We start from the raw sequence: 25,069 nt of genomic DNA on the forward strand, positions 1-25,069 counted from the left end.
TTTAAATGTAAAATTTTAATTCACGGTTGAGAGGTTGAAGAGTTAAACTTCAGGTTTTCCGCCCAAAATGAAGACACCGCTTTCAGACTTTAATAAATATGCTTCTTTTCTATCATAAAATCAATTTTACCTTCATGTTCTTTCTAAATCTATTTAAACTAATGTCTCTTCTCTAAAAAAAAAAAGCCAACCACATTCTCCACAACCGCGTATGAATCATGCATTTAAATTGCAGAACGCACACAATTTTTGATGACCTTCATTTGTGCTAACGCTGTGCCCACGCGCGTGTTGTTGTTACTACTTAACACTTGGGCGACACGCGCTACCCCATTTTCCCCGCTCGCGTGACCATTCATTTCCCAGACAACAGTGTAATCTATGTGTCAGGCAGGAAGGGGCCACTCAGTTTAAAGCTGATAGAGTTTGCCCCAAACAAGGACAGCCTATCATAGAAAGATTAATGAACTAATTTCATGCATGGCTCCTTGCCTCTGTCCTTCTGCGCTTCCATGTTCGACTGTGTGTTCAGCACCGTGATTTACGCCGCGCTCCTCGCTACAAGCTTAACCCCGAGCTTAACAATAATATTTCCCCTCGGAGGGAAAATACACGGTAAAATATCTAGATTTTTTCTTAACCCTTCGCTCAAGTAGAGACAGATAACGAAAGGTCATTGTGGAGGATTGTTTTGAGTATGCCTTTCATTTTTTTTTTTTTTTTTCTTCTTTCCTCCAGTTAAAATTTATTGTGCTGAAATTCGGGGCTTGAAAACGTATTTCATGGTTTAGAGAAGAGGTGGATGGATTCAGGATTTATGTAGGGAAGCAGCGGATCTGCAGCACTGCCAGTATGAAGGGGCATGCCAAAACACACACACACACACACATACACACACACACACACACAAACATGTGAGATTTTAAGCTGTTCTAGCGGGACATTTTCACACCAAAAAAATAAAAATAAAAATAGAAGAAAAAAAAACAGTGGTCACTGGCATTTCAGGCAGCTTCCGGCTCGTATTAAACATTCTGGACAAGCTCTCTAGTTTTTACATGGAGTTGTGTCTAGACGCTCTCTTTCTTTCAGTGTGTGTGTGTGTGTGTTTGTGTTTGTGTGTGTGTGTGTGTGTGTGTGTGTGTGTCCATTGTGGGAGCGTCTGGGCCTCAAAGAACAGCAGAACAGAGAAGGCAGGTGACCTTCACGTCTGTCTGATGAGTCTTGCTTGTCTGCTCGGTTTGTACCATTTTTCTGCGCAGCGGAGCAAACACCACCCCATTAGACGTTAGGTACAACGCATCCGTGTGTGTGTGTGTGTGTGTGTGTGTGTGTGTGTGTGTGTGTTGCCAAGGTAGCTGGGCAGTTTGTTGAGCGTCAGACTGCGCTCAGGAAACTGTCTCTTCATAATAAGAGGGGGAAACCAAATTATGAAACTATGAAGCTATTTCCGTCCGAACGAATCGGCGGTGGGTGCCATTATTTTATTTCGACAGATTTGAAAGGACCTATTAGAAATTTCCATTAAACCGTAACAAAAAAACATCTCCCCAGCGTTACTGTGTGCTAAGTGTGGAATGAACTACTTTTTACATATGCCACAACGCACTATTCCTGTGGGAATCCCCCCCTATCTGGCTGCGATGATGTATTAACTGTTAGCACGCCGCTCTCTCTCTCTCCACTTCCCTCAGACGGGAGGAAATATACCCTCCAGTTGACTATAGGTGCACGCTGGCTGCTGACTGCTAACAAGATTTAACACGAGTCCCGTGAATCTTTTATAAACCGCAACCGCCACAAAACGAAGACTAACGTTATGTTTTATCGCTCCATCTCGCACTATGTTAACAGTCCCGGCTGATTAAAAATGCATAAGGAATGTCTGGGACCTGTAACAGGAGGGCTTATTTTTTTCATGCCTCATCTGGAACAGGAAGGAAGCAGAGGATCAATAGATCTGATCTGGGCCCAGGGGTAGAGGCTATCTGCTCCCGCCCTCCCTCCCCCGCCTTCCTCCGCTACCCGTTAGCAGTTAAAAGGGAGGTTTCATGTTGTCAGGGCCTGATGACTTCATGGCTTTATATAAACACGTATGCAAAGGGGGGGGACGGTGGGAAAATACACTTCCGACCATAACAACAAAAAGAAGCAGCAAATAGACAAAAAGTTCCGAGGAATCCGACCAGCATTGGCTTCTTGTTAGTTGCAGACATGGCTGCTTAACGCGGCTTTCCACAGCTTTCACACAATATCTACCAGCACGTAGCCCTGGAGTTGTGTAACAGCAGCAGTGACGGACGGAGCCAGCGGTTCGAACACAGACCCGAGACTCGTGCATGCTCGAGAGGCTGATATTGAAGCCCCTGCAAACACTACGACATACAAAGCATTGGCAGATAAAGAAGGTTTGCATCGTCTTTTTGCTCCAACAATTAAATTAGCTATGAAAAAGTTCCTATTCTCAGGTTTTTTAAGCATATAAGCAATAAAAAAGGTCCTTCAGATTCTTTGTTAACCTTTCAAATGGTCTGGTTTGGACATAATTTATGGCGCCTGACGCAGTTTTTTGTGGTTATACTCTTTCAATTCCAGTCAAGTCAGTTTGATTTATCCTTTATAAAACATGTACGGCTTCACGGTCTGTACGGCGTCCGTGCAGCAACAACACAAAAGAGAAGAAAATACACATATACAGTCAAATCTTTCTTTAAATCTTCTGACTCGTTTCCTAAACTTCATAATGAAATTAAGGATTATGGAACTTAATCTCAGACTTCCTCTGCCTCCATTATCTCACTTACGTCCATCGTAACCCGGCACCGTCCACTGGCAAACCAACCAGCGCTATTGATCGGGTCATGTATTACCCATGATCCCCCATATGCTGAGTGTAACGCCTCTCTCCGTCCATTAACAGTCTTCTGAAGTTTCATTCATTCACTTAGCCCTGGCAGCCGACCCATTGTGGGCATTGTTTTGCAGAGATGTATGGGGCATCTGTTGACATGGTCATTAGTTACCATTTTGCCGGAGAGAAGTAAGCTACTGTAGTATATCACTTGGCATTCCAACACATTAATGGTCGCGTCCGTAACATAATCTATCAAACTGGGGATGAACCTGGTGCGCTCCATCACAGCTGATGAATCTCTCGCCGGGTAATCAGGCGATGATGGAAGGAAGCAGCGTTCAGTACATCTTGTCAGGCTTGTTAGTGGGTGTGTTATCATTGATGCTGCAGGTTTATGATTTCCTATTGACTCTCATGTGAGGTTCTAATGTGCTTGTGAGGTAAACGAGCACATGAGGCGTTTCCTTTTCACTGATGTTGGAAAGATCTTGTCTCTCCAGTTGTTTCACGAGTTGAGACGATTTGGGATTTTCTCTGAATGTTTGGTCCTTGATCGTCATCAGTGTTGCTTACCAGGTTTTGAGGGTCAAATCGAAACCAGCTGCTGACACCTCCCAGAGTTTGTTTCTGTGTGTTTACCAGGTTGCTCAACATTTTATAACAAAACATGTATCACTCTGGAATTTTACAGTGGTTCAGCTGCTCCGAACCAAAACTGACTGTCCCTGTGTTTGTGTTTATCCAGGTTGTTAACCAGAATGCCCTCTGAGGACCGACATCTGTCCTCAAGCTGTGGTTCTTACGTCAAAACCGAGCCCTCTAGTCCTTCCTCCTCACTCGTCGACACCGGCAGCCACCACAGTCCCAGCGGCAACTCCGACGCCAGCGGCGGCTACGTCAACGTCGGTGTTGTGCGCTCGCACGCCCTGGACTCCCCGCCAATGTTCAACCCGGGCATGCTGGGAGGCGGCGGCGCCTGCCTACGCCGCTACGAGGAGTGCTCCGGCAGCATGGCGGACGACTCGCCAATCAAATGCGAGTACATGCTCAATGCCATTCCCAAGAGGCTGTGCCTGGTGTGCGGCGACATTGCCTCGGGGTACCACTACGGGGTGGCCTCCTGTGAGGCCTGCAAAGCCTTTTTCAAAAGGACGATACAAGGTATTTCTCACTTTCCTTTTCATTTCTCTTTGACTCACCTGAGCTCATTTCCAATTCTTTATGCTCTCAGTTACATCTGGGAATACTGTGTTTTCTGTCTTTTCCGCTGGTGGTTGAATATTTTGAGGTGTTACCTGTTTAACCCAGCTGTACGTTCACCACTGTCACAATGCAAAAGAGGATTATTTTTGTAATAAATCATTCATTTTATTAGGTTTACCATGAGAGTTGTGATTACCAGGACAGCGAAATTGACCTGGTGAGGAATCCGTTATCATGTGTCCCACATGTGCCTCAGTGCTGGTATCACAGTGCAGTGATTACAAGTGTCTGCAGCAGACATTAGACCCAGACTGTAAATCCGCTCTGGGTTTTGCGTTTTTTATTTTTTAATGCATGTTCATTTGACTCGTGCGTCTCTCTGGCACGGCCTCTGCCATGTGCTGGAGCTGTTCCACCATAATCACTTGGACGGAGATGATTTGCCAAAAAATAAGATGCAGAATTTTTTTTATCCGCAGCGCTTTTTTCTCTGTGACATAATGTCAGATTAACGCACAAAGATTTTGGATAAAGTTCAAAAAAGTTTTCCGTCCATACAAATTACCAAAGCATCTTCTTAATTCCCCTTTTGAATTTTATTGACAAAATCATTCTAGTGCAATGCTGCTAAAAAATGATTTATTACACAAAGCTGGTCTCTTTATCTTCATGCTTTGGCAGTTTAACACCAAAAATCTAAATTAGTGACCTAATTGACAATTATAACTTTTCCTGAGCTGCTGCTTAGATACTCAAAAGCTTGACATTTTGCAGAAACATGAATATGTATCAATGAAACCACCTGTACTGCACTTTTTCACAAATCAAGCAATTTCAAAGGAGGGAAAGAAGAGTTTTCAAAGCGGACAGGAAACAAAAGTTCCCTTATATACTAGAGTAAGAGAGGTTTTTACACACATTTTCAGATGTTGAAATTGTGATGCTGAAAAAATGTTTGTGACAGTTACACTGAAAAAAGCATAAAAACTGCCGTGACAATTTTACTAAATAGCTCAAAAGTTCTGTCTGATATTTATTTGCATTTGAAGGCACAAATATAAACCTCCCGCACAACTTTAGCTTTTAGTCTCATCTTTATTACCAGTTTGTGTTTAATTATTTGGCCGCACGTGTCCAAATCTGACCAGCAACACGGTGCGGACTGTAAATAGTCCTCATGTGTGACTTTGTGTTGCTCCGTGTCTTCTTCCTTCTTCTCCCCTCTCTTTCTCTCGCCCTCTCTTCGTGGAGGACGGGCCCGTAATGAACCTAATCTGTCCGTCATTCGTCCTGAGCCACGGGAGTTTCAGTCAATAACAATCAGTGTTGGGTGACTGTAATTAAGAACCAGGCATTTCATTGGGAGAAAGTCAAGAGAGGAGGGTGGGAGGTGCAGATCTGTTCTTTGCCCCCGGGCCCCTCCACCCAAGGGGGGGGTGGGTAGATGGGAGATGGTGGGGGGCCAATTAGAAGCTCAGGCACGTGTTTGTCGGGGCAATAACAGTGGAAGGGAAGAGAGGAGAGAGACACAGAGGAGTCCTCTAAATAAAAGGCTGAGGGACAAGGGACAAGGGACATGGTCATTCACTGAAAGGAGAAGCTGCTTTAATGGAATGGTAATCAGGAAGGGGGGTCCCGGCCTCGGTAAAGGAGGAGGACAAGGAGAGGTCCAGCTTGAGTGGAGATGAGCGTGTGGATAATAGCATGGCATAATAATATATCAAAATTTAGAGGGAAAATAAGAGAGGTTAAGGAAGGATATTAGAGTGGTTGAAATGTCCTTTGAGGAATAAAGGTGGACACAAGACCTGATTAACTAAGAGGGTATGCCGACAGTGAGCTTTTAGAGGTAGGCAATTTAAGACTATTCTGGTGCTACCCCACCTTAACACACACACACACACACACATACAGGTTGTCTGATTCATTCAGGCATAAAGTTAATAATAAAAAAAAGGAAATCGATTTGAATTCTAAAATAATAAATTCAATTATTTTGTTTATTTATATAATGTTAAATGTTATTTATAATATGTATGGATACGATTTTATGAATAAATAACATGATGAAGACAAGGTTAGCCAAGTGAAAAGACAATGAGGGAAACCTTAACTATACCCATGTGTCCAAATTCCATACAAAACAATAAGCAGGTTATGAGAGGAGTGGTTCAGGTATACTTAAAAAGAAAAAGTCAGAAACAACCATTCACACATTGGCTTTTCAAAATTAAAGATGGATTGATGTGAGCTAACTCATATATTACTTTATTCGCACAAAATAGCAAATTAGTTGTAGCCGAATTCCACATTAAGTGCTATATAGTAATTATCATACGATCTCTTATTTGCTGTATACATTCATTTTATTACAGGTAACGCAAAAATGATTTGTATAGTGCATTGACACAGAGGTCATTCAATGTGCTTTAATGAAATTAGTGAAGCAGAAAAGTACAGATTAGACTTTAGAAATTTGTAAATAACAGCATAGCAACAGTGTAAAAACACAAATAGTTCAATATTCAATTCAATAGCTTATAAGAAGCTTTAAAATAAATACACAGTTGTATGTTCCAGCATCTCTCTTGTGTTCATTTCTTTTTTGAGCATTGCTTTGGTGTTTAAGCGTTTACATCAACAGCCCCCTTTAAAGAGTAGGATTCCTTTAGCACACGTTTCCTGTGTGATCACATTCAAAACCTGTTTAGAAATCGTTTGTAGAAGGAAATCTGGACAAAGCCGTTGCATTACAAACATACCATGACTCTGAATATATAGTGCATGCACTGTGCAATTAGTGTGTGCTCCAGAATTGGCACACAGCATGTGTCTTTTATCCACACATGTGCTCAGCAGTGTACTATATTTTCCCCCTGCTACTGCCTCTCAGTTTAAAAGACTTAAGCTGCCCTGAAACCGGCCGCAGCCTCTGCCAGCATCCTGGCACGCTGCCCCGGGCCCCTCGCTGTGCATGTGACCCTGCTGGCACCATCGATTCCAGGGATCCTGACAAATGTTGGCACCTTCTCCTTGTCCAACAGGGGGTAGTGTGTGTGGTGGGGCGGAGCACGTCTGGCAGGTCTGTGGCAGCCAACACCTGGTTTGCTGTTTTTAGGTATCATTAATACATCTCTGGACTTACAGGACATTACTTAAACATTCAATCAAGGGATTTGGATACTTGGGAGGATTTGTCATTGGATTCTTGGGGTCACGTCAACTTTTGAAGTGAGCGAGTAATGATCCAGAAAGAAGGGAAAAAAAGGTTAACCGGAACCTGGTGAGAAAGACGGGGCAGCGGTTACATGGCAGCAGATTCAATATGTCTGCATTTCTGGCTGTTTTTGGACCAGAGTGATTAAATTGCATAGGAAATATTTGCACTCTGAGCCAACTGCCGTCGAGACAGACTTGAATAATACATCGAGCTTTGCTACATGATACGGGAGCCTCGGATTGGCCAATCTAATAGCAGCTCTTGGTCTTTACTGGAGAACATTATGCAGAACGCTCGGCCGTGCGTCCATCTCTCAGTGTTGTCGAGAGAGGGCAGCTTTCCCATCATCCTTTGGGTGAAGAAGGATGGGCTGGAAGGGGTCGTGGGGAGAGGACGCTCTGCATTAATGAAGCTAATTTATCTGGGAATCAAAATGGGGGTGGGCCCGTGGGGTGGGCAGGTGCTTTTTACATGTCCCATCAAAATTCCACTAAACTGTCCTCTCCTCCATTAGAGTCCCACAGGGTCACCTTGGTACAGGTGTGTGTGTGTGTGTGTGTGTGTGTTTCTGTATCTGGTGTTTATCTTCGTTTCTTTGCTTTTATCTTTTATTTTAAAATGAACTCCTATTTTTCGATGAGCAAACAGAATCATCGACGACATTGTTTCTTTTGTATCTCTTGCAGGGAATATCGAGTACAGCTGTCCGGCCACTAACGAATGTGAGATCACCAAAAGGAGACGCAAATCGTGTCAAGCCTGCCGCTTCATGAAATGTCTTAAAGTTGGAATGTTGAAAGAAGGTGAGCCCTCGTTCTATTTTTAGAATAATTTCTTGTTCATCGTGTTCTTCTCCTTATTTATTTTCACTAAGTTTGAGACTTACCTCTTGAACAATTTAGCAGTGAGATGTTTGACAGAAATGTAATCAGTGATGAATTATTGCATTTCTCTTTGTTATATCTGTTGCTTAATATAATTCACGCTGAGAAGCTTTTTTCACTACTTCGTCAACATTTTATAGATTTGAATTAACTGGTAATAAAAATCTTTATTAGCTGCAGCCCTGGTGAGATTTTAAACAGAGCTCATTGGGCTGAACAATTCAATAATCACAAAAGTAGCATTGAAAAGACAACTCATTGTTGTTGTGAGGATAAAATCTTACTCTCATTCTTGTAATTTCTGTATTTTATTATAATATAGAGACTTTAGTTTCCCTCTGTGGGACCACATACATTTTATACAGAGAATTGTTTTTTTTAGATAATTTAAAGTCAGTCTTATACAATAATACAATAGTTTAACAATATAATCTAAAAGTTAGACTTTGGATCCCCATCTTACATTTTCTGCAAAGTGCAACAGAAGTGACTGTGAGTTTCAGACTGACACTATTCTCATTTCCCAAGCAGCGCCCACATTGTTTGAATAGCAAATGCACTTGCACCCCTGTGAGCACCCACGGGTGTGTTGGTCTTAAAATGAAGTGTGGTCAGGTACATTGATATTTTGAGGCGGTGGAAAGCAATTGCACGTTTGACCCACAAAAACCTGCACTGAGGTCAGTGGCGCAGTGTTTCACTGTTATTTCAAGGGTATCTTATCATGCTATTAAAATGTGTTTACATAGGCTTGTGCACGAAGCATGTGCACTGAGCTGATCTGTTTGTATGCAAACTGAAAGCATTTCCTCTGCATCAAAGCGTTATATTATATAATTATAATAATAATAAGCACACCTGACTTTTAAAATGACTGGGAGACAGAAATCTGATTGGTTCGTTGCATGTTTTGCAAAAAAAACACTCATGACTAATTAAGAGTCGGTCCATCTCTTTTTAAACCATGCATCTGGTGCAGCGACCTTTTTCCCCCTATAAAACTCGCACATTTGGACACACCCCGAATTCTCTGTAGACCACATACTTAAATCATTAAAATAGAGGCTTCTATCTTTTATCTCTCGGACTGTGAGGGCTAAATTACTGGTCAGCGATCAGATATTAAAGTCAGCTGTTGCCTCAGGGAGACACCGGTGACATCACCCACATGCCTCGCTGACCTCCCCTCACACCCCTGAGCCGCTCACTGTTCAACTCAGGCGTGTGGAAAAAAGCTGCTGAGTTGGATGTTCCCACCAAGACCGAGAGGGATGTGTAACCGTACTCTTCAAAAGCACAAGCTGTTCCCCCAAGACTTTGCTCTCCCATGGGCTCTGGGTGTCTCTCTCCCTCACCCTCGCTGTCTGTCTCCCTTCCCCTCACTTTGCCGGCCATATTGATCCGCTAAATGCGTTCCGAACATCCCACCTCACTTCCTGTATGTGTTGTTTCCCCAGAACTGAGAGACCTTTCGGAGTGCGGGGGGGTAAAATCCTGCCAATAGAATTTTTTCTGTTTTGTTTTTGCAACTGCGCGTTTCACTGGAAGACTCTATCTCTAAGTTATGCTTTTGTTAATTGTTAAAACACATTCATTGCTGAATCTGGACTTCATTGTACATATCTATTCTATCTTTATGGACACCAGATCTCAAAAATACCAATAATAATGTTCTTTTAGTGACATCTCTAACTGTGTCACCAAAATAATATATTGTTATATACAGTATGTGCATGCAAAGAAATACATACGAATAAATGAAAATAGTAAATTAAATAAAGAAAAGGAATATAGCTATTTAATTAAGTTGCTAATGTGCATAACAATATGTACGTGCAGTTTTGTTTTTGTTTTGGTTTCATGCGTGAATATTTCAATCAACACTGTGTAATCACGGTAGTATTATGTGTCATCTATTTGCTGAACTACACGTTATGTATTTCACTCCCACATTTTTTTTTACTCGAGTTTCAGTTACTCCGAGTCGAGCCTCCCCCGGAGTAAAGACTCTGTCGGAGGTGAAAGGGGCAGTTGCGTGCATTCCTGCTGAAATCAACACGGTGTTAGTTATTGTAGTCGGAGTTGGGGTCAGACTACTTCATGCATGTTTATTTGGCATCAACACGGTCAACAGTCGGAGTTGTAGCAGTGGATGTGGAGGCAGTTGAGGTGCTTTTAAACTATTTGTGCTCCATTTTTGTGCAGTTAGTAGCATAACTCAGTCGCATAAGAACACACCGACTTTTTTACGTGACTTGCATATTCTTCACTATCCCAGATGTCCATTGTAAACAAATGTCAAACCTGCAGAAATCGCCAGAGAATCATGTTTTTAGGTTGTTTTCAGTTTCAAGTAATCCAGTGACAACTGGTCTGTATATTCATAGCTGCTAATGGCTAATTGAGCTCCCTCTAAGCTGCCTGTAGACATGCACTGCAGTCCTGAGATTTTGCTGAACATTCCTGAAAAAAATGGCTGTATGTGAGAAAATCTTCAAATTAGCTCATGTAAGAATACAGCCGGAAAAAGCTCTTGTTTCTATGACGTTTCCAAAATAAGTGTCTCAGGATGAAAAAGAGGACGTATTGTAAACAAGTAAACAAGCATGCTCTCGCCAGACGCCGCCCCCTCACCTGAATGTTGCAGATTGTTATTGTGAATATGCATCTGACCAGCAATCCTCTGCTGCGTTCTTCAAATGTGAAAGACAATGTCAGGACCCAATTTTCCGGACATTGTCTGGAGTTGATGTCTGAAAATGGCTTTGAAGGGGCTTTGTTGTCATGATTTTGTCTCCGGTGGTGTGAACAGCGTCAGTTAACAAACAGAAGCTTCTTAGAAGTGATTGTCTTTTTAACACTTATTCAATAGGACATTATTTGCTCTCCGATGCCACTGACACAGCATCTCACCGGGCCAAGTTCTGGAGTTTGACCCAATATCATCCACACTGAATATTTACAGAGTGTGTTTATAGGCTCCACTTGTCCTAAAAATAAAAGCGTGGTGATATCATTTAGTTTTATTCTGCCAGCACGTCTCGTATTAGAAGCCAGCAGCATCTAACTGCAATCTGTGCTGGTAACACAAGACTGTACTTCAGGGCCACTGGTTCACTTTCACCAACTTCGCTGTGCACTGACGTAGCCATGTTTGTTCATCCCACACTGAAGGGTCATCCATTCTTTTGTCGTTACAGTTACTATTTATATCTGCGTCCACTCTTGATGTCTTCATCCCGGCCCAAATATCTCACACCGGGGCTCTGACTCATGGCCAGAAAAAACTTGGTTGCTTCAGAAATAAAGCTGAACCTATTAGCGCATGCTTAAAGGAAAAACAGCGGGGCATTGTCTGCGGCGGGCCGAGCTAAGCTGTCGATGCGGACAGTCGGTGCGCGTGTGTGAGGGGGGGGGGATTTGACGCTGTAGCCTCCACCACCTGCCGCTCCTGAGATGCGGCATCACAGCCACAGCGGCATGTGGCCCAGTGGGTGATTCTCTGAAAGTGATGGCATTCAATTAAAAGGAAAAAGGACATTTAATCGTGGCATAGTGCTGCGGCGTGGCCTCTTACACACGCAGGGGAACTTTGATCGTGGCATCAGTGGGGGGGACAGCGGCATGCCCTACTTCATGTAATGAGATCGCCTCACCATATAACAAGTGGCTGAGGGCTGGTCACGGAAAAGGAATCATCACATCGTATAACAAGAATGCAGGTGTCATGTATTAAGCTATCTGGTCACGAGGAATAATACAGCCAATAACAATATGACTTTTGCTGGATTAATAATAATGCTATCAGCATTTTAGAATATATAATAATAGAATTATATACGTTTTCTTGGCATGGCTCCTGTTATAAACTTTTAAACTTCCTTTAAGTGTGTTTTAGAAATACTGCAAAGTTACTGTAGAATAAAAAATTAAGAACTTAAGTAATCAGTTGTTTTCTAATGCAGGTTTCCCACGGCTTCTTAAAAAGTCTCAAGAGTCAGTTTTTAGGCCTTAAAAAGTATGAAATACCTTAAAATATTATGTACCAGCTCTTCAATATATTTATATTTCTTGATTATGTTAATGCTCATTTATGGCTACTTTGGACATGGCTTAAAATTAGCTTAATTGTCAAGTAAAATGTCACAAACACAAACACCTCGGTCAGTATTTATCGCAGTACAGTCAACTTGGCTGTGAAAGACTATTGATACCTACTGTCTCTATCTGTTGTTTGGGAGATAACTTTGCATTTCAAGGCTTATTCTCTACTTGGCTCTGTCACCTTATCTCCAGTTAAGGGGAAATCTAAGGAATTCTGGGACTCTGATATTCCTTCTTGTCCGTCATACTTGACATAGGTTTTTAATTTCACTCATTGTGGTCTTAAAAACCACAGACTGTTTAAAGATGGACGACACATCTCCACTTCCTCTTACTTTCCAGAAATAAAGCCAACATATCCCGGACTCGAAGGCTGCCATACTGCGTATGAGGAGTATCTGTGCTGACTCAGTAGCAAGATCCCCTCGATAAACGCGATCAACCAATCCCAAGTCAATCTTAGCTGTCAATCATGATGTTTGACCCCGTTTCGTTGTAGCATCAAATTACTCCTTAAAACCAAACTTACTGGGAAATGAACACTTGAACAAACATCTAAAATGACAGAAAGCATCTTTGAGAAAACTTTGGCTTTTTAGCCTCCATCCAGTAACACGGAGGAGGTGGGATTTATGACCTATACTGGAGCCAGCCACCATGGAGCTGTCATGTTGTCCATCCTTACAAACAGTCTATGGTTGAAACCTGCAGAGCAGACACCCTGTAATATTTCCACCAGGACCCTGTGCTACAAAGTACCGGCTGGTGGGCAGGGAGACGCCCCTCCCTACTGTAATACATGCCTCTGATCAGCTGACTTCAATTTCTAAACCCGGTTTGGTGTCGTCGGGTTTGTTTGGAGTCGAGAGTGGATTAAAAAAATATTCTGAAGTACATGTAGAAGCTTAACACACCTAAGCAAGGAGCAGGGGAAAACAAATTATCACTATCTGTTTATTACATTCTTCCTATCCCCAGTAAACACAGGGATATTTGTACATTGCTTAATAAAGTTTGTTTGTGCGTGCACATTACACCATAATGACACGAAACTAAAACGAACGAAAACAAATTTTACAACTTGCGTTCTTGGACTAAAATCGACGTGATTTATGGGAAAATATTTCAGATGACAGGCTTCCCCTCCGGATCCGGCTTCACTGCTGTGTCACAGCGGAGCTCCTGGACGAGCTGGTAGCGGCAGGCGCTCAGTGACCCTCTAAATGTCCAGCTGAGACTGATAAAAGGTCACAGGTCCAATGGAAAAACCTTCACGTAATTGCAACTCACGGAAGGTATGGTGTCAGTCACCGCTGCCAGGAGTCAGGGCCCGCAGCTAATAGCGGCGCTAATACCCCCCCCCCCCATAGCAGTACTGTATGCTGCTAAATGATGCATGAAATTTCTGCACCGAATTAGCTTCTTTTTTTTCGTAGTGATTTGAGGCATTGTTGTTATTGCCTGCTATAACAACAATGCCTGCTATAAATTTCGAATTTTGTTTTTCGCGCCGCAGGGAAATGTGCAGAAGTCTTTTATTGCATGATTAAATGATCATGTTAGCAGATTAGCATGTTTAAGAACTATGTCCTATTCAAACGGAAGCACACAACCCAGAAGATCTACTGAAGTTATGTCATCAATAGGCTTTTTCTTTTGCAATTCCGAAGTCAAGTTTGCTCTTCCGAAGTCGACGGTTCTTTTGTTTTAGCGTCCGCTCCGTGTTTCTGCGGCGTTTTTGTTGCCCGTGGGGGTTTTTCTGACACCGCTGTAATGTGGTGGATGAATACAAGCTGCCAGACTATTTTGGCAAGCCGCACCGCTGTCTCGCCCTCGCCCGACCACAGATAGGGATCAGCAGTCTTTCCTGAGCGAACGTGGCTACCGGGGTAATGTTACAGCCTTATTTTCCTCCGGCCACATTCACAAAAGATTAGTAAAGCCATATCCAATATCACAGACTGTCAGGTCCCTCGCCAATCAATAAACTCAGATCAGAAAGCAAATCTATAGGCTATAGGATGACATCATCAAAATAACGATATAGTGTAAGACTTTAAAGTCGTACTACATCTAAACGGTGTGATCCAAAGCCGTTCGGGGGGGAACTGTATAGACTAAAAAACCCTCTGATCAGCATAGGCTGCTTTATTTTTTTTTTGTAATGCAAACTTGTGTATGTAATCGCAGGTGTTTTGGGCCTTGTTTGCTCTTTCGGGTGTCAGAGTAGCGGGCGGCCTGCAGCTGAGAGTCAGCGCCCACCCAGAGGCTCCGCTCGGGCCTGTCCTCACTGTCTGGCAGGTGATAGATCAGACACGGAGGCTAACACATGTTCCTCTGAAGAAGGGGATTTAGCGGAGTGCTGACCTCTTTGCAACCCTCCACGCACACACACACACACACTCGACTCTCAACTCACACATTCATGTACACACATGCCACATGTATATCACCCCTGACAAGTGACATGGAATCAGACCTTGAGCTATACGTTCCCCCCCGCTGGCACCCTTCTCCCTCTGCAGTTCAGCCGACACAAACCGAACTGTACGCCGATGCGCCGCGGATCCTGAATCGACCCGGCCACCTCCAGCTGTGCAGATGTTTTCGATTACAGGCACATCTGTGGTCGGGGTGTTTCTGTAATGCACTGCGTTACCCGTTATGGACACGCCGGCTCAGATTTATGAAAAGTGTAAAACATGATAAAGAGGCCGACGCCAGTGTGTGCGGTTATGGGAGAACAACTCCAGCTTTGTCTTGTCAGCCAATTAGAGCAGGTGGGATGCCATCCTCATACACCCCCCCTCCTCCTCTTGTCCCATATCCATTTTCTCAGCGGCTCCCTCCTCGCCGCAGCCCACCCAGTCTCTACACAATCAAACACAAGCTGCCCGATACCTTTAGCTCTGTGCAGGTTTCACACTCTCGGCCCCTTTAGAAGCAGCTCGGCAAGGGCAAGGTCCCTGCGCCTCGTAAAGGGCGAGCGGCCGTGCACGAGGGGGGCGCACGCTGCATCCCTCTGATTTTTCCCAGCTAAAATAGGGAGCTCCTAATCTCCCTTTGGCAGCGTTCGAGAGCCGGCCAATTCTGACACATTCTCTAGAAAGAAGCGCCTCTGACAGGTGAGCAGCTGAAAATAGTTGTGTGAGATACACGCACACATGTTCATATCGTCACACACACGCTTGATACACAGCGTGTGAGCAGGAAGACATGAGCTTCTTCTGCCAATCCCTCACTCATAGATCTGCTCAGTGGTATTTATTGTTAACAACTTAATTTTATTCTGGACACTTTGTTTTTGATGTAAATTAATTAATTGGTTCTGCAATGTAGTAGCTTTAATAAAGATTCTCTGTGCTGACCCATAGAAAACACTGAGGACACTAAAGTCATGTTCTGTCTTTGAATTTGAAGATTTTAACTATAAATTTATACTCAAGACATCGAAAAATATTCTTAGGTTTTAATCTGATACAGAAAATATATTGTATGATTCTGCCACAGTGTAGAATGAGAGGATGTTTCCAAACTTAAAGCTTAAAACACAAGGTAGGTAATTTATATTTAGAATTACAGTATTAACAAGCTGAATATCTTTTATAATTGCAAATTTTAGGCAAGATAAATACATTTTCCCTCTAGATTTATTGCACATGTAAAGACGTGATGGATCTTTCTCAATGAATTGGAAATTAAAATGTTATTACACCGTGAACAGAATATGTAAACACGATAAGTGCAACTATTTAATGCCTCTAACTTTGGTGTTTGCGTTCAAGAGGACAGGGTATCAGCACTTTCGCAAAATCCTGATCCTAAAACATCAGACTATTTCTGGTGTTTTGTTTTGAAGAGGATATGGAATCATTACTTAAGTATTTTTAAACTCCTGATTTTGACTGTGTCATTTAAGAATTATTGTTTTTGTCTGTATGGACCCAAGAAAAATTACAATTATCTTTTTAAACTGAATTTTAAAAAATTGTGTATGTACCTAAAAGCGCTTTAAAAATTCACGTACACACACACACACACACACACACACACACACACACACACACACACACACCGCCACCACCAGAAAAACACAGCAGCTGTAGTCAGGACTGTGCTTTAAGGTTGCACAAGTCAATAATGATATTGAATGTGAAAGGGAAGCCGGGGTCAGGTGGCCATAAAGATCGCTCCTATGCAAACATGCCTCATCGTCTTTAAACACACACACACACACACACACACACACACACACACACACACACACACACACACACACACACACACACACACACACACACACAGTGAGGATGGATTGTCAGGCACTATCTTTGTGTGTCTCTCTCATCGTCTGCAATAAGTTACGAGCATGTTGTCCTCTATGATCCCACCGAGCTCATAATATCCAGCACACGCTCTTCTTTCATCTCATTCCCCACAATCTTCTACCACATAACCTCAGCCCCTGCATCCATATTTTGGCTGCCACATTTTATGAAGGGCCAGCAACCGGGGCAGCGGGTAAAAAAAACAAAAAGAAGGATCTGGATGCTTTTAAGATGATCTGTGCACCTGCCTGTTCACAGGCTCTTTCTCTCACTACCCAGACACAAGCTGTCCTCTGGACGCGATTTTCTTGAAGCATGAAGGCTGCTTGGGATTTTGGGCATGAGTTGTGGAATGTGGTGCTGACGATGACACACACACACACACACACACACACACACATACACATACACATCCCCCCCCCAGCACTCTCTACAAGGGGCCTCGTCCAGCTGTCTTGTTGTGGTCAGATTCTCAGTACTGTGCCGTATCACATGGGGAGGAGATAATCCTGCACTGGTTGGATCAGACACTGGCCGGGACAGGCAGCAGAGTGGGGCTGTGTGGGAGGAGACGTTAACCCTGATGCTAAAAGCAAGAGAAAAAAGAGACTGAAAAAGTGAGAAAGAATAAAACAAAAACTGAGATTTTGCAGAAAACTGATACATTCAGCCAAAAGCAGCAGCGTGTTTTGTCTTATTCCCCCAACCCTCCCATTCTTCATTCTGCATTATCTAATCCTTTTTTCCCTCTCTCTTTCTCTCTCTTTCTGTCATTCTCTCTGCCCTCCTGCCACGGCTTTCTGCCGTTTGCGGCGCTGCTAAGCTGTAAACTGAAACTGGTTAGCGCTGAGCTCTTAATTCTTGTCAGTATCTATTAATTATGGGCCAGTTGGATGTTCCAGTTCAAACGTCCCCCGCAGATCTTGGAATTCTAACTCCGGCTGCTTGGTCACTTGTCGCTTGTCGCAGCCACATGACCCTGCATCCCCCAGCAGGGAAACCAAACCTGTGTGTGTGTGTGTGTGTGTGTGTGTGCGTGTGCGTGTGCGCGCACGCTTCTGTGTGCAGATGATGGTAGATGTCACGGACAAAAGTAGCAGCAATTCACTGTCACTTAGTCTGATCATGGGTGTGGGTTGCATGAATTGAGGCTACACACAACTAATATATTTTTGAATTGCACAAACTTGTTGTTTTGCGAGAGGAGCCTTTACTAACTGTGCCTGCCTTCATTAGGCCAATGTGTGCCATTAAGCAGGGAGAAGCTACTGAACTGATTTAATATGTGGAGTACATGTGCACGGTTTCCTGAAGCACAATTTATAATTTTAAATTTACCTTAACCGTGAGCGATGGTAAAAACTACCGGCGAAGCTCCATCTGTCGCCGAACCCAGTTTCTAGCTGCCTAACTGACTAATTAAAACTGCATCCACATGTGTTCAAAGAACAAGAAGTCTATTTGCGAGCCTTATTGATTACTTTAAGGCATACAAATGGAAAGCTGTGTTAGGAGAGGGGCTCTCGATTTAGCTTCAATCTGCCAGGCATAAAATGATCTCACTGTGTTTGCTGGGAAGAATGAGCTCCCTCTGGGCACGCCGGGTAATTAGGTTAGTGGATAGTCGGTGTCAGGAAATTGAAAGACCATCCTAATCGGATTCTTTTGTTTCCAGGGGAATCAGAGGAATTTATATGAGTCACTGGGAAATCTCGCACACAACTCAATTCCACTTGACCATGTAAAAACCTGTTTGCTCTGCCTACACATCCTCAAACAACTTTTAATACGAGCGCGTGAATCCAGCACACGAGGAGCTGCTGATGTAGCCCGCGTCCTCTGAGATGGCTCTCAAGATAATCCCAGATGTGTCACGTTCGTATACTAATAGGTTCCTACACTCGTTTGTCTGTAACAAGGAAGCATCGAACAGTTTACAGCCAAATGGTTCAAAGTAAAGGAATGACACTCGGTAGTCCCTGTTATAGCCTAATATACACAACAAAAATATATATGCCAAATAATAGTATAGGCTATATATATCAATACATATCCCTTTAGAAATATACTACAAAAAAAGGTAGGTCCTCAGTTTTGCGTCATAATGAGGTTTTAAAAATTTTAAACTATGAAATCCTGAAGAGAAATTTATGACTCAGCAAAATATATGGAGAGAAATGCAATGTTTCCTAATAATAACATGTAAAAAAGAGGATACACTTTTATTATTAGCAGCAGTTTTACCTGTATTCGTAGATGTAAAAGGATAAATTGGGTTATGCAGCACTTGATTGACGAAATTAAGATGAATTAACGAAAAAAATATGTATCTATAGATGTTGCAACTCTTTGCTCGTGTGAGTTTTATTTTTTGATTCTCTGTGTCTGATCTTTTTTATCAGGTGTACGTCTGGACCGGGTGAGGGGCGGGCGACAGAAGTACAAACGAAGGTTGGACGCAGAGAACGGAGGCTACCTCGGCCTCACTCTCCCCCCTCCTGCCAAAAAGCCATGTGAGTTTTTCTTTGTTTGCGTGCGTGTGTGTGTGTGTGTGTGTGTGTGTTTTTATCTCATTGAGTCAGTTGAAATGTCGGCAGTATCTTGTGGCATACAGAAAAACCTTTATTCTGTTTTTTATATAATATACAGTATCACAACATGGGACATTTATGAAATTCTGCAGGCTGAGAGCTAAGATTTGCAAAACTGCAATTAGAAATCTATTAATCTATAATAAAATACCTCACTGAGGAATATGTGCCCTGTGATGGTTTGTGGATGATAGATTTTAACTGTCATCCATTTATGCTAACGTCAGGTTCATCACCAGGCAAACCTGTCACCTGTTTTGGAATTAGATTATAGATTATTATTATTAAATTCTACAAAAATATATATATTCTTTAAATTAACACTTTCCAAATAGAGCATGTATTAATAATCCACTCTATCATTTTGTTATTTTCCTGAAAAAACAAATGTTATTGTGTCGTCTGAAACTGTCACACAACACTGAACATTTCTCTCTTTTCTCTCGTCTCTCTATCTCTGTGTCCATCGTCGTCTCTCCCAGTGACAAAGATCGTTTCCCATCTGTTGGTGGTGGAGCCGGAGAAGATCTACGCCATGCCTGATCCCACCATGCCCGACGGCGACATCAAGGCCCTGACCACGCTGTGCGACCTGGCCGACCGCGAGCTGGTGGTCATCATCGGCTGGGCCAAACATATCCCAGGTAGGGAGACGTGGCCGCTAATGAATGAATGACTGGTTTTCTGAAACGTTTGGTTTTTTTTAATTATTCAAAACTGAGGAGGTATTTAACAATTGTTTTTTCTTATTAAAGACAAATTCTAGAATATCACTCAGTAGAGATCATAACTTCATCAAGGCCCAACAGTCCCGTATGAAACCACATTTAAATTCACTACATCCAGATTTTGATTTGGATCTGCACCAAACTAAACATGCCAGATTTGTTTTCATCAGCATCCATAAAACATTCTCAAAAAGAAAGTGAAACAAATTCCCTCAGTCGTGCCTCACCCTTCCACAAAATGTTGTGCAAATCAGTTTGCAATTTTTGCGTAATCCTGCAAAATCCTGCTCAAACAAAAGCAGACGAAAGCATAACCTCCTTTGTGGGAAATAGAAATCACTAGATGTCTGTATATAGAATAAATATATGACACATGAAACAAGCTGTTGCTTCATAACAGGAATAAACATCTTAACTGATAATAACATTGTATAAATATTTTAGTTCCAGGAAACTTCATGGGTCTCATTCTGTTGGTAAAGCAGAGAAGTGAACCCACATTTGTTTCAGTTAATTTGCTGAAATGAAACAATATGAGATTAGTGAAGTAGTTCACTGGCTGTTGCACACACACGCACACACATAAACACACACATTCATGCACACACACAGGATAATTAACATCTGCTACTCATCTGCACCTAAGGGAGAAGCTAGTCCCATATTCTAAAATCTAATCAATAAAGAGCAGCTGAAACCTTTGATTTGACTGGGTAGGGTGGGAGAGTCTGTGGGGGGGGGGGGTTGTGTTTGGGATCCGCCCCTATGTCAATGTATTCCATTTCAATCCTGGACTTAAAGAAAGCAATCCTCTTACTTACTTAAGGGGACTACACAGGGCCTGTGGTAAAATTGATTTATTTAGGGAAATACTGACGGATTTCCCCCGCTCCTTGTTGACAAATTCTTAAATAAGGATTGGTATGCAAATGTCCACAGATCTTCTCTTTTCTTCTCATCTCACCGAGTTGAAACAGACACTTTGGACCCCGGTACGTTTAAAGGGGGCACAGGCTGGAGTCAAAGCAGATGCATCACATTGATCCAGTCAAAGAAAAGACAGAGTAAAGTTGCACATGAAGCTGATGTAACCGAGCGATGTTCGAGATGTTTTTAAATATGTTTGTAGCGTTTATTTCTCTCAGTGAATAAGGTCAAACACCCATGACAGCAACTATTTAGTAAAACAGTACAACACAAAGATATTGAATTCCCAGTCTTGTAAAATCAAGAAAATCTGCATATCCTGTTCCTTCCTGAAATGGTTAATCGTGTATCAAAATACTATAATCAGCTGCAATGCCATTCGTTCCCAATTGTAAACGGGACAACTGGAGATAGCTTTTCTCTTCCGTCGATGGTTTATTCCCAGCTGGCACATCGCTAACCAGCTGCTTAGCCCTCTGTTTAGCCCTAATCTCTGATTCGTCATCAGATTTACGTTTGACCGCTTAAAAATGCAATTTGGAGCGAGTGAAGGTGTGCCTTCCCCGAACCTGCCCCGGGAACCTCTGACCAATGAGTCTGGCAGTGGCCGACATGGTGGGGGGGCCGCTGGGGTACAAAAACAAGGGTTTTCTTTTCCCTGATGTCTTAGATTTTCTTTTATAACCTCTGCCAAAGAGGTTATGAGTCATCAGCATAGTTTGTTTGCTAGTTAGCATGATTACAGAAAAACTACTGGACAGATTACCACGGAACTCAGTGGAAGGATGCAGTATGGGTCAAGAATTTTAAAATGTATTCAATTTGCCAGATTGGGCCGTTTTTTCATCATATTCCTTGATTTCTGTACCAAATAATTCACGGATCTTAATGAAAAAATGAATATGTTTTGACAGAATTTTATAAATGTGTGAAATTTGGTGCAGATCCAAATAAAACTCTGGAGATTTAAAATGTGGCTTCACGAGGGGACTGTTGGGCCCCGGCGGAGGTTCACACTCCGGGCCATTCTAGTTCGGGTATATTCTTCAGAGAGTGAAAAAGAGGCCAAACAGGGCAACGACAATCAAATCCTTCAATTTAATCATCGCCACGGGGTGCAGGAATAAATTCATATTTTTGGACCTCAATCTCATTTTACATTTTCTATGTATAACTATTGATCTTTTATTCTACGAGGATCTCAATCCAGGAGTTATTAAAGGGGCATGTGACACTCCAGGGACATTTTACCCGGGGCCACGGGGTCAGAGTGTCACCAAGTAACGATTAAGACAAAAGGGGTCCCTCCAGTTTAACAGTCCACTCCCACCATTACACTCATAGACCACTGCGCAAATGGCCTTAACGATGAGGTAATAAGAGTCATTACTGCAGATCGCCCCATTAATGCAAAAGTCCTTCAGCACCCGAGATGTGGGGACCAGAGAGGAAACATGCAACGTTGAAGAGATTTTCTGTTACACGTTTCTCGAGGCTTTCATATTAATACATACACGAGTTTGATATTTCTTTGAATAAAAGCAAATATTTGTGCCGGATAGATGGACGTTCTTGAAATAACAATGTAAACACGGTAAAGTGACTGGGTGCATCACACAGACTCGTGGAGCAGTCGTCTGGAGGGCAGAGGTGTCCATTAATTTGTGCAGCCGTTAACACACACACACCCTCTAAGACATGTAACTGCACACAACATGTGTAGATTTATATTCCAGGCAGCAGCATTTAGTGCCCTCTGGTATTTAACGTTCACTCAGTTCAGAGCATGGCTTTCTACCTCTTTGGTTTTTTTCCCCCCTCTCTTTTTCTCTTCCGCTCAAACACTCCTCGCTCTCTCTCTCTCTCTCTCTCTCTCTCTCTCTCCCTCTCTCCCTCTCTCCCTCTCTCTCTCTCTCCACCATCGTATCTTTCACACACTCTCCGGCTTCCTTGTTCTCCTGCTCCCCTGGCTCTCCCTCTCCTGCTCCTCCTGCTCATATAGGGCCCTCTAGTCTCATTATTACCTCTGTCTTTTTATTAGGCCCATTAGGGCTCTTAGGAGGCCTGTAATGATACTAAATGAATAGAGAGTGAACTGCTGTCTGTTTTAGACCCGGCTCTCAATGACAGCTTCAAGCTTCACTGCCAACCACTCAGTCTCCTCGTTTTCCTGAATAGGGATTCAATTACTCATCTGATCTCTACCTGTACTGTACTGTTGCATAGAGACACTACTTTTATTTTCTGCCAACAACCACTAACATCGTGGTGTTGGTGTGCATCAGATTGGGTACTTCACAGAAATATACATAGAAATATATACAAATTGTCCAATGTTTTAGGGTTAGACATGGGTGTTGCAACATGGGATGCAAAGCAGGCAATTGCCTGAGGCCCCCCCGAGCTGAGAGAGGCCCCCCCGAGAACAGCTCATCCAGAATTTTGTGTGAACCCCCTTCATTTCTATGATTAGCTATGTACAGGAGACTGTAATAATGAGGCCCCATAGAGGTCTGGTTGAAGACTAGAACCTCTGTCATGTATCATGTGCTTCTTGGGTGCTGGGGCCCCTAAAGTCCCTTGACGTGCTTTTGGGTTTAGGTAACACTTAAGTAAAGATCGTGGATTTAGTTCAAATTTATCAAAGTTTTGACTTTTTGAATATTTAATAATAATAATTAGCAACTTCCGACTCAGATTCTGTTTTTAGGTATCCGCTATTTTGCCAAATAAAACCTTAGACTCCGAAAGTGAATCGCCACCTACTGGCTGACTGCAGTATAGGTGATATATGCCACCTCTCCCACGTTAATGGATGGGGCATGGACCAAACTAAATAGTCAAAGTACACGTCAAATACATTTTTCTCAAAGGTGGTTTCTGACATGTTTTTCTCATCAGTTTGGTTTTAATTAGTTGTTTGATTATGTGAAAACCGGGTCAATTGATTGACAGCTGAGACTGACTTGTGATTGGCCGAGCACTTGTATCGATATCGGATATTTTGGCTTCATTTCTGGATAGTGAGAAAAAGAAATAACGTGTCGTCCATCTTCGTATAAAGTCTACGGGTAAAACAATCAGACAAATGTGTAAAAAAAATACCTTTCTATTTATCACACCGTTTTTGAGTGAGCCTTAACACTTAAATCCTTGTCTTTTCAGTTTTATTGTTGCTATAGCAAATGTTCTCTGCCTTGATAAGACATAATAGTAGATAATAATTCCTTTTCTTATAGTTCAGTAGAAACCTGAAGTATCTCTTGTCTCCGTCGTGCTTTTTGTCATCACAAGTGGAGGAAACTACAGAGACACAGACGTTCTCCAGTTTGCTCAATATTGTGTCATGTTTGGTCAAACGGCAGTAAATCAGTAGGGTGAAATATTGATATTTCATCAGGGGGGGAATCACCCTCCAGAGCGACACTTAACTCAGCCACCTCCGGGCGACGTATCTGAAGCTGCGGGGCGACCCCCGGGGAGCCGGGAAGTCACTCCATCGCTTCAGTAAATTGAAGTGAAGAGAGAGAGAGAGAGAGAAAAAACAGGAGGCTGGGGAAAAGAAAAGAATGATGAAGTAAAGGAGGAAGCAGTTGAACAGGATGTCGTGTAGTATGGCAAAAAAAAAGAAAATAAAAAAGTGAGCGTTTGACAAAAGAAATGGTGCATAGATATAAAATCTGTTCGTGTTTTCTTGTGATCCATATAAAAGTTTAAACACTGCTATTAAGTGTTATTTTTTTATGTCTTTACTCCTCCTGTTTTATTATCCTAAATACACCTGTAGAGGATTAAACCCATTCATTTCTCGTTTATACTTGTCTTTTGGGGATGGGGAGTGAATTCCTGACTTCCTGAGCCCACAGTATCTCCATTCAGTGATCCTGCACTCCTCCCATCCCCCAACTAAACATGTACCGGATGTCCTCCATCAACTGTCTGTTTGTCAGATCTGAGGCTTGGATCGATCCCCCTTTCGCATTTGGCGGACTGATTACAATCTACTAATCAATGACACCCCCACTACTCTTTTCTCTCCGCCCCATTCTCTCTCTTTCCATCGTCCCTCTATTTGCTTGATAAGAACCATCGGGGAGGACCTCTTTTAAGTCAACCTGCCCCATTCCCGTCCATAAAAGCTCAGATTTAAGTAAAGCAGAGTGGTGGGTTCAGGACCCTGGTCAATACTCGCAGTCACCTCCCTATTCAGCACAGAGCAGTGAAAGGTAT

General features: G+C 42.6%; 1 protein-coding gene across 4 annotated transcripts in view; it reads left to right on the forward strand.

Annotated features, from left to right (window-relative positions):
• The window catches only part of esrrgb (estrogen-related receptor gamma b), a 37,407-nt gene that overhangs the window by 6,730 nt on the left and 5,608 nt on the right, over positions 1-25,069 (forward strand). For 2 of the 4 annotated variants that reach the window (XM_047338096.1, XM_035143873.1), the window contains exons 2-5: positions 3,600-4,015; positions 7,964-8,080; positions 18,996-19,106; positions 19,667-19,828. In XM_047338096.1, the coding sequence (XP_047194052.1) occupies positions 3,600-4,015; positions 7,964-8,080; positions 18,996-19,106; positions 19,667-19,828 (806 nt within the window). Of the gene's footprint in view, positions 1-2,073; positions 2,409-3,599; positions 4,016-7,591; positions 7,818-7,963; positions 8,081-18,995; positions 19,107-19,666; positions 19,829-25,069 lie in introns of those variants that run through there. The other 2 variants (XM_035143874.2, XM_035143875.1) reach the window with 2 other exon arrangements.

Source organism: Hippoglossus stenolepis, chromosome 20, assembly GCF_022539355.2.
Source record: "Hippoglossus stenolepis isolate QCI-W04-F060 chromosome 20, HSTE1.2, whole genome shotgun sequence".
Taxonomy (NCBI): Eukaryota; Metazoa; Chordata; class Actinopteri; order Pleuronectiformes; family Pleuronectidae; genus Hippoglossus; species Hippoglossus stenolepis.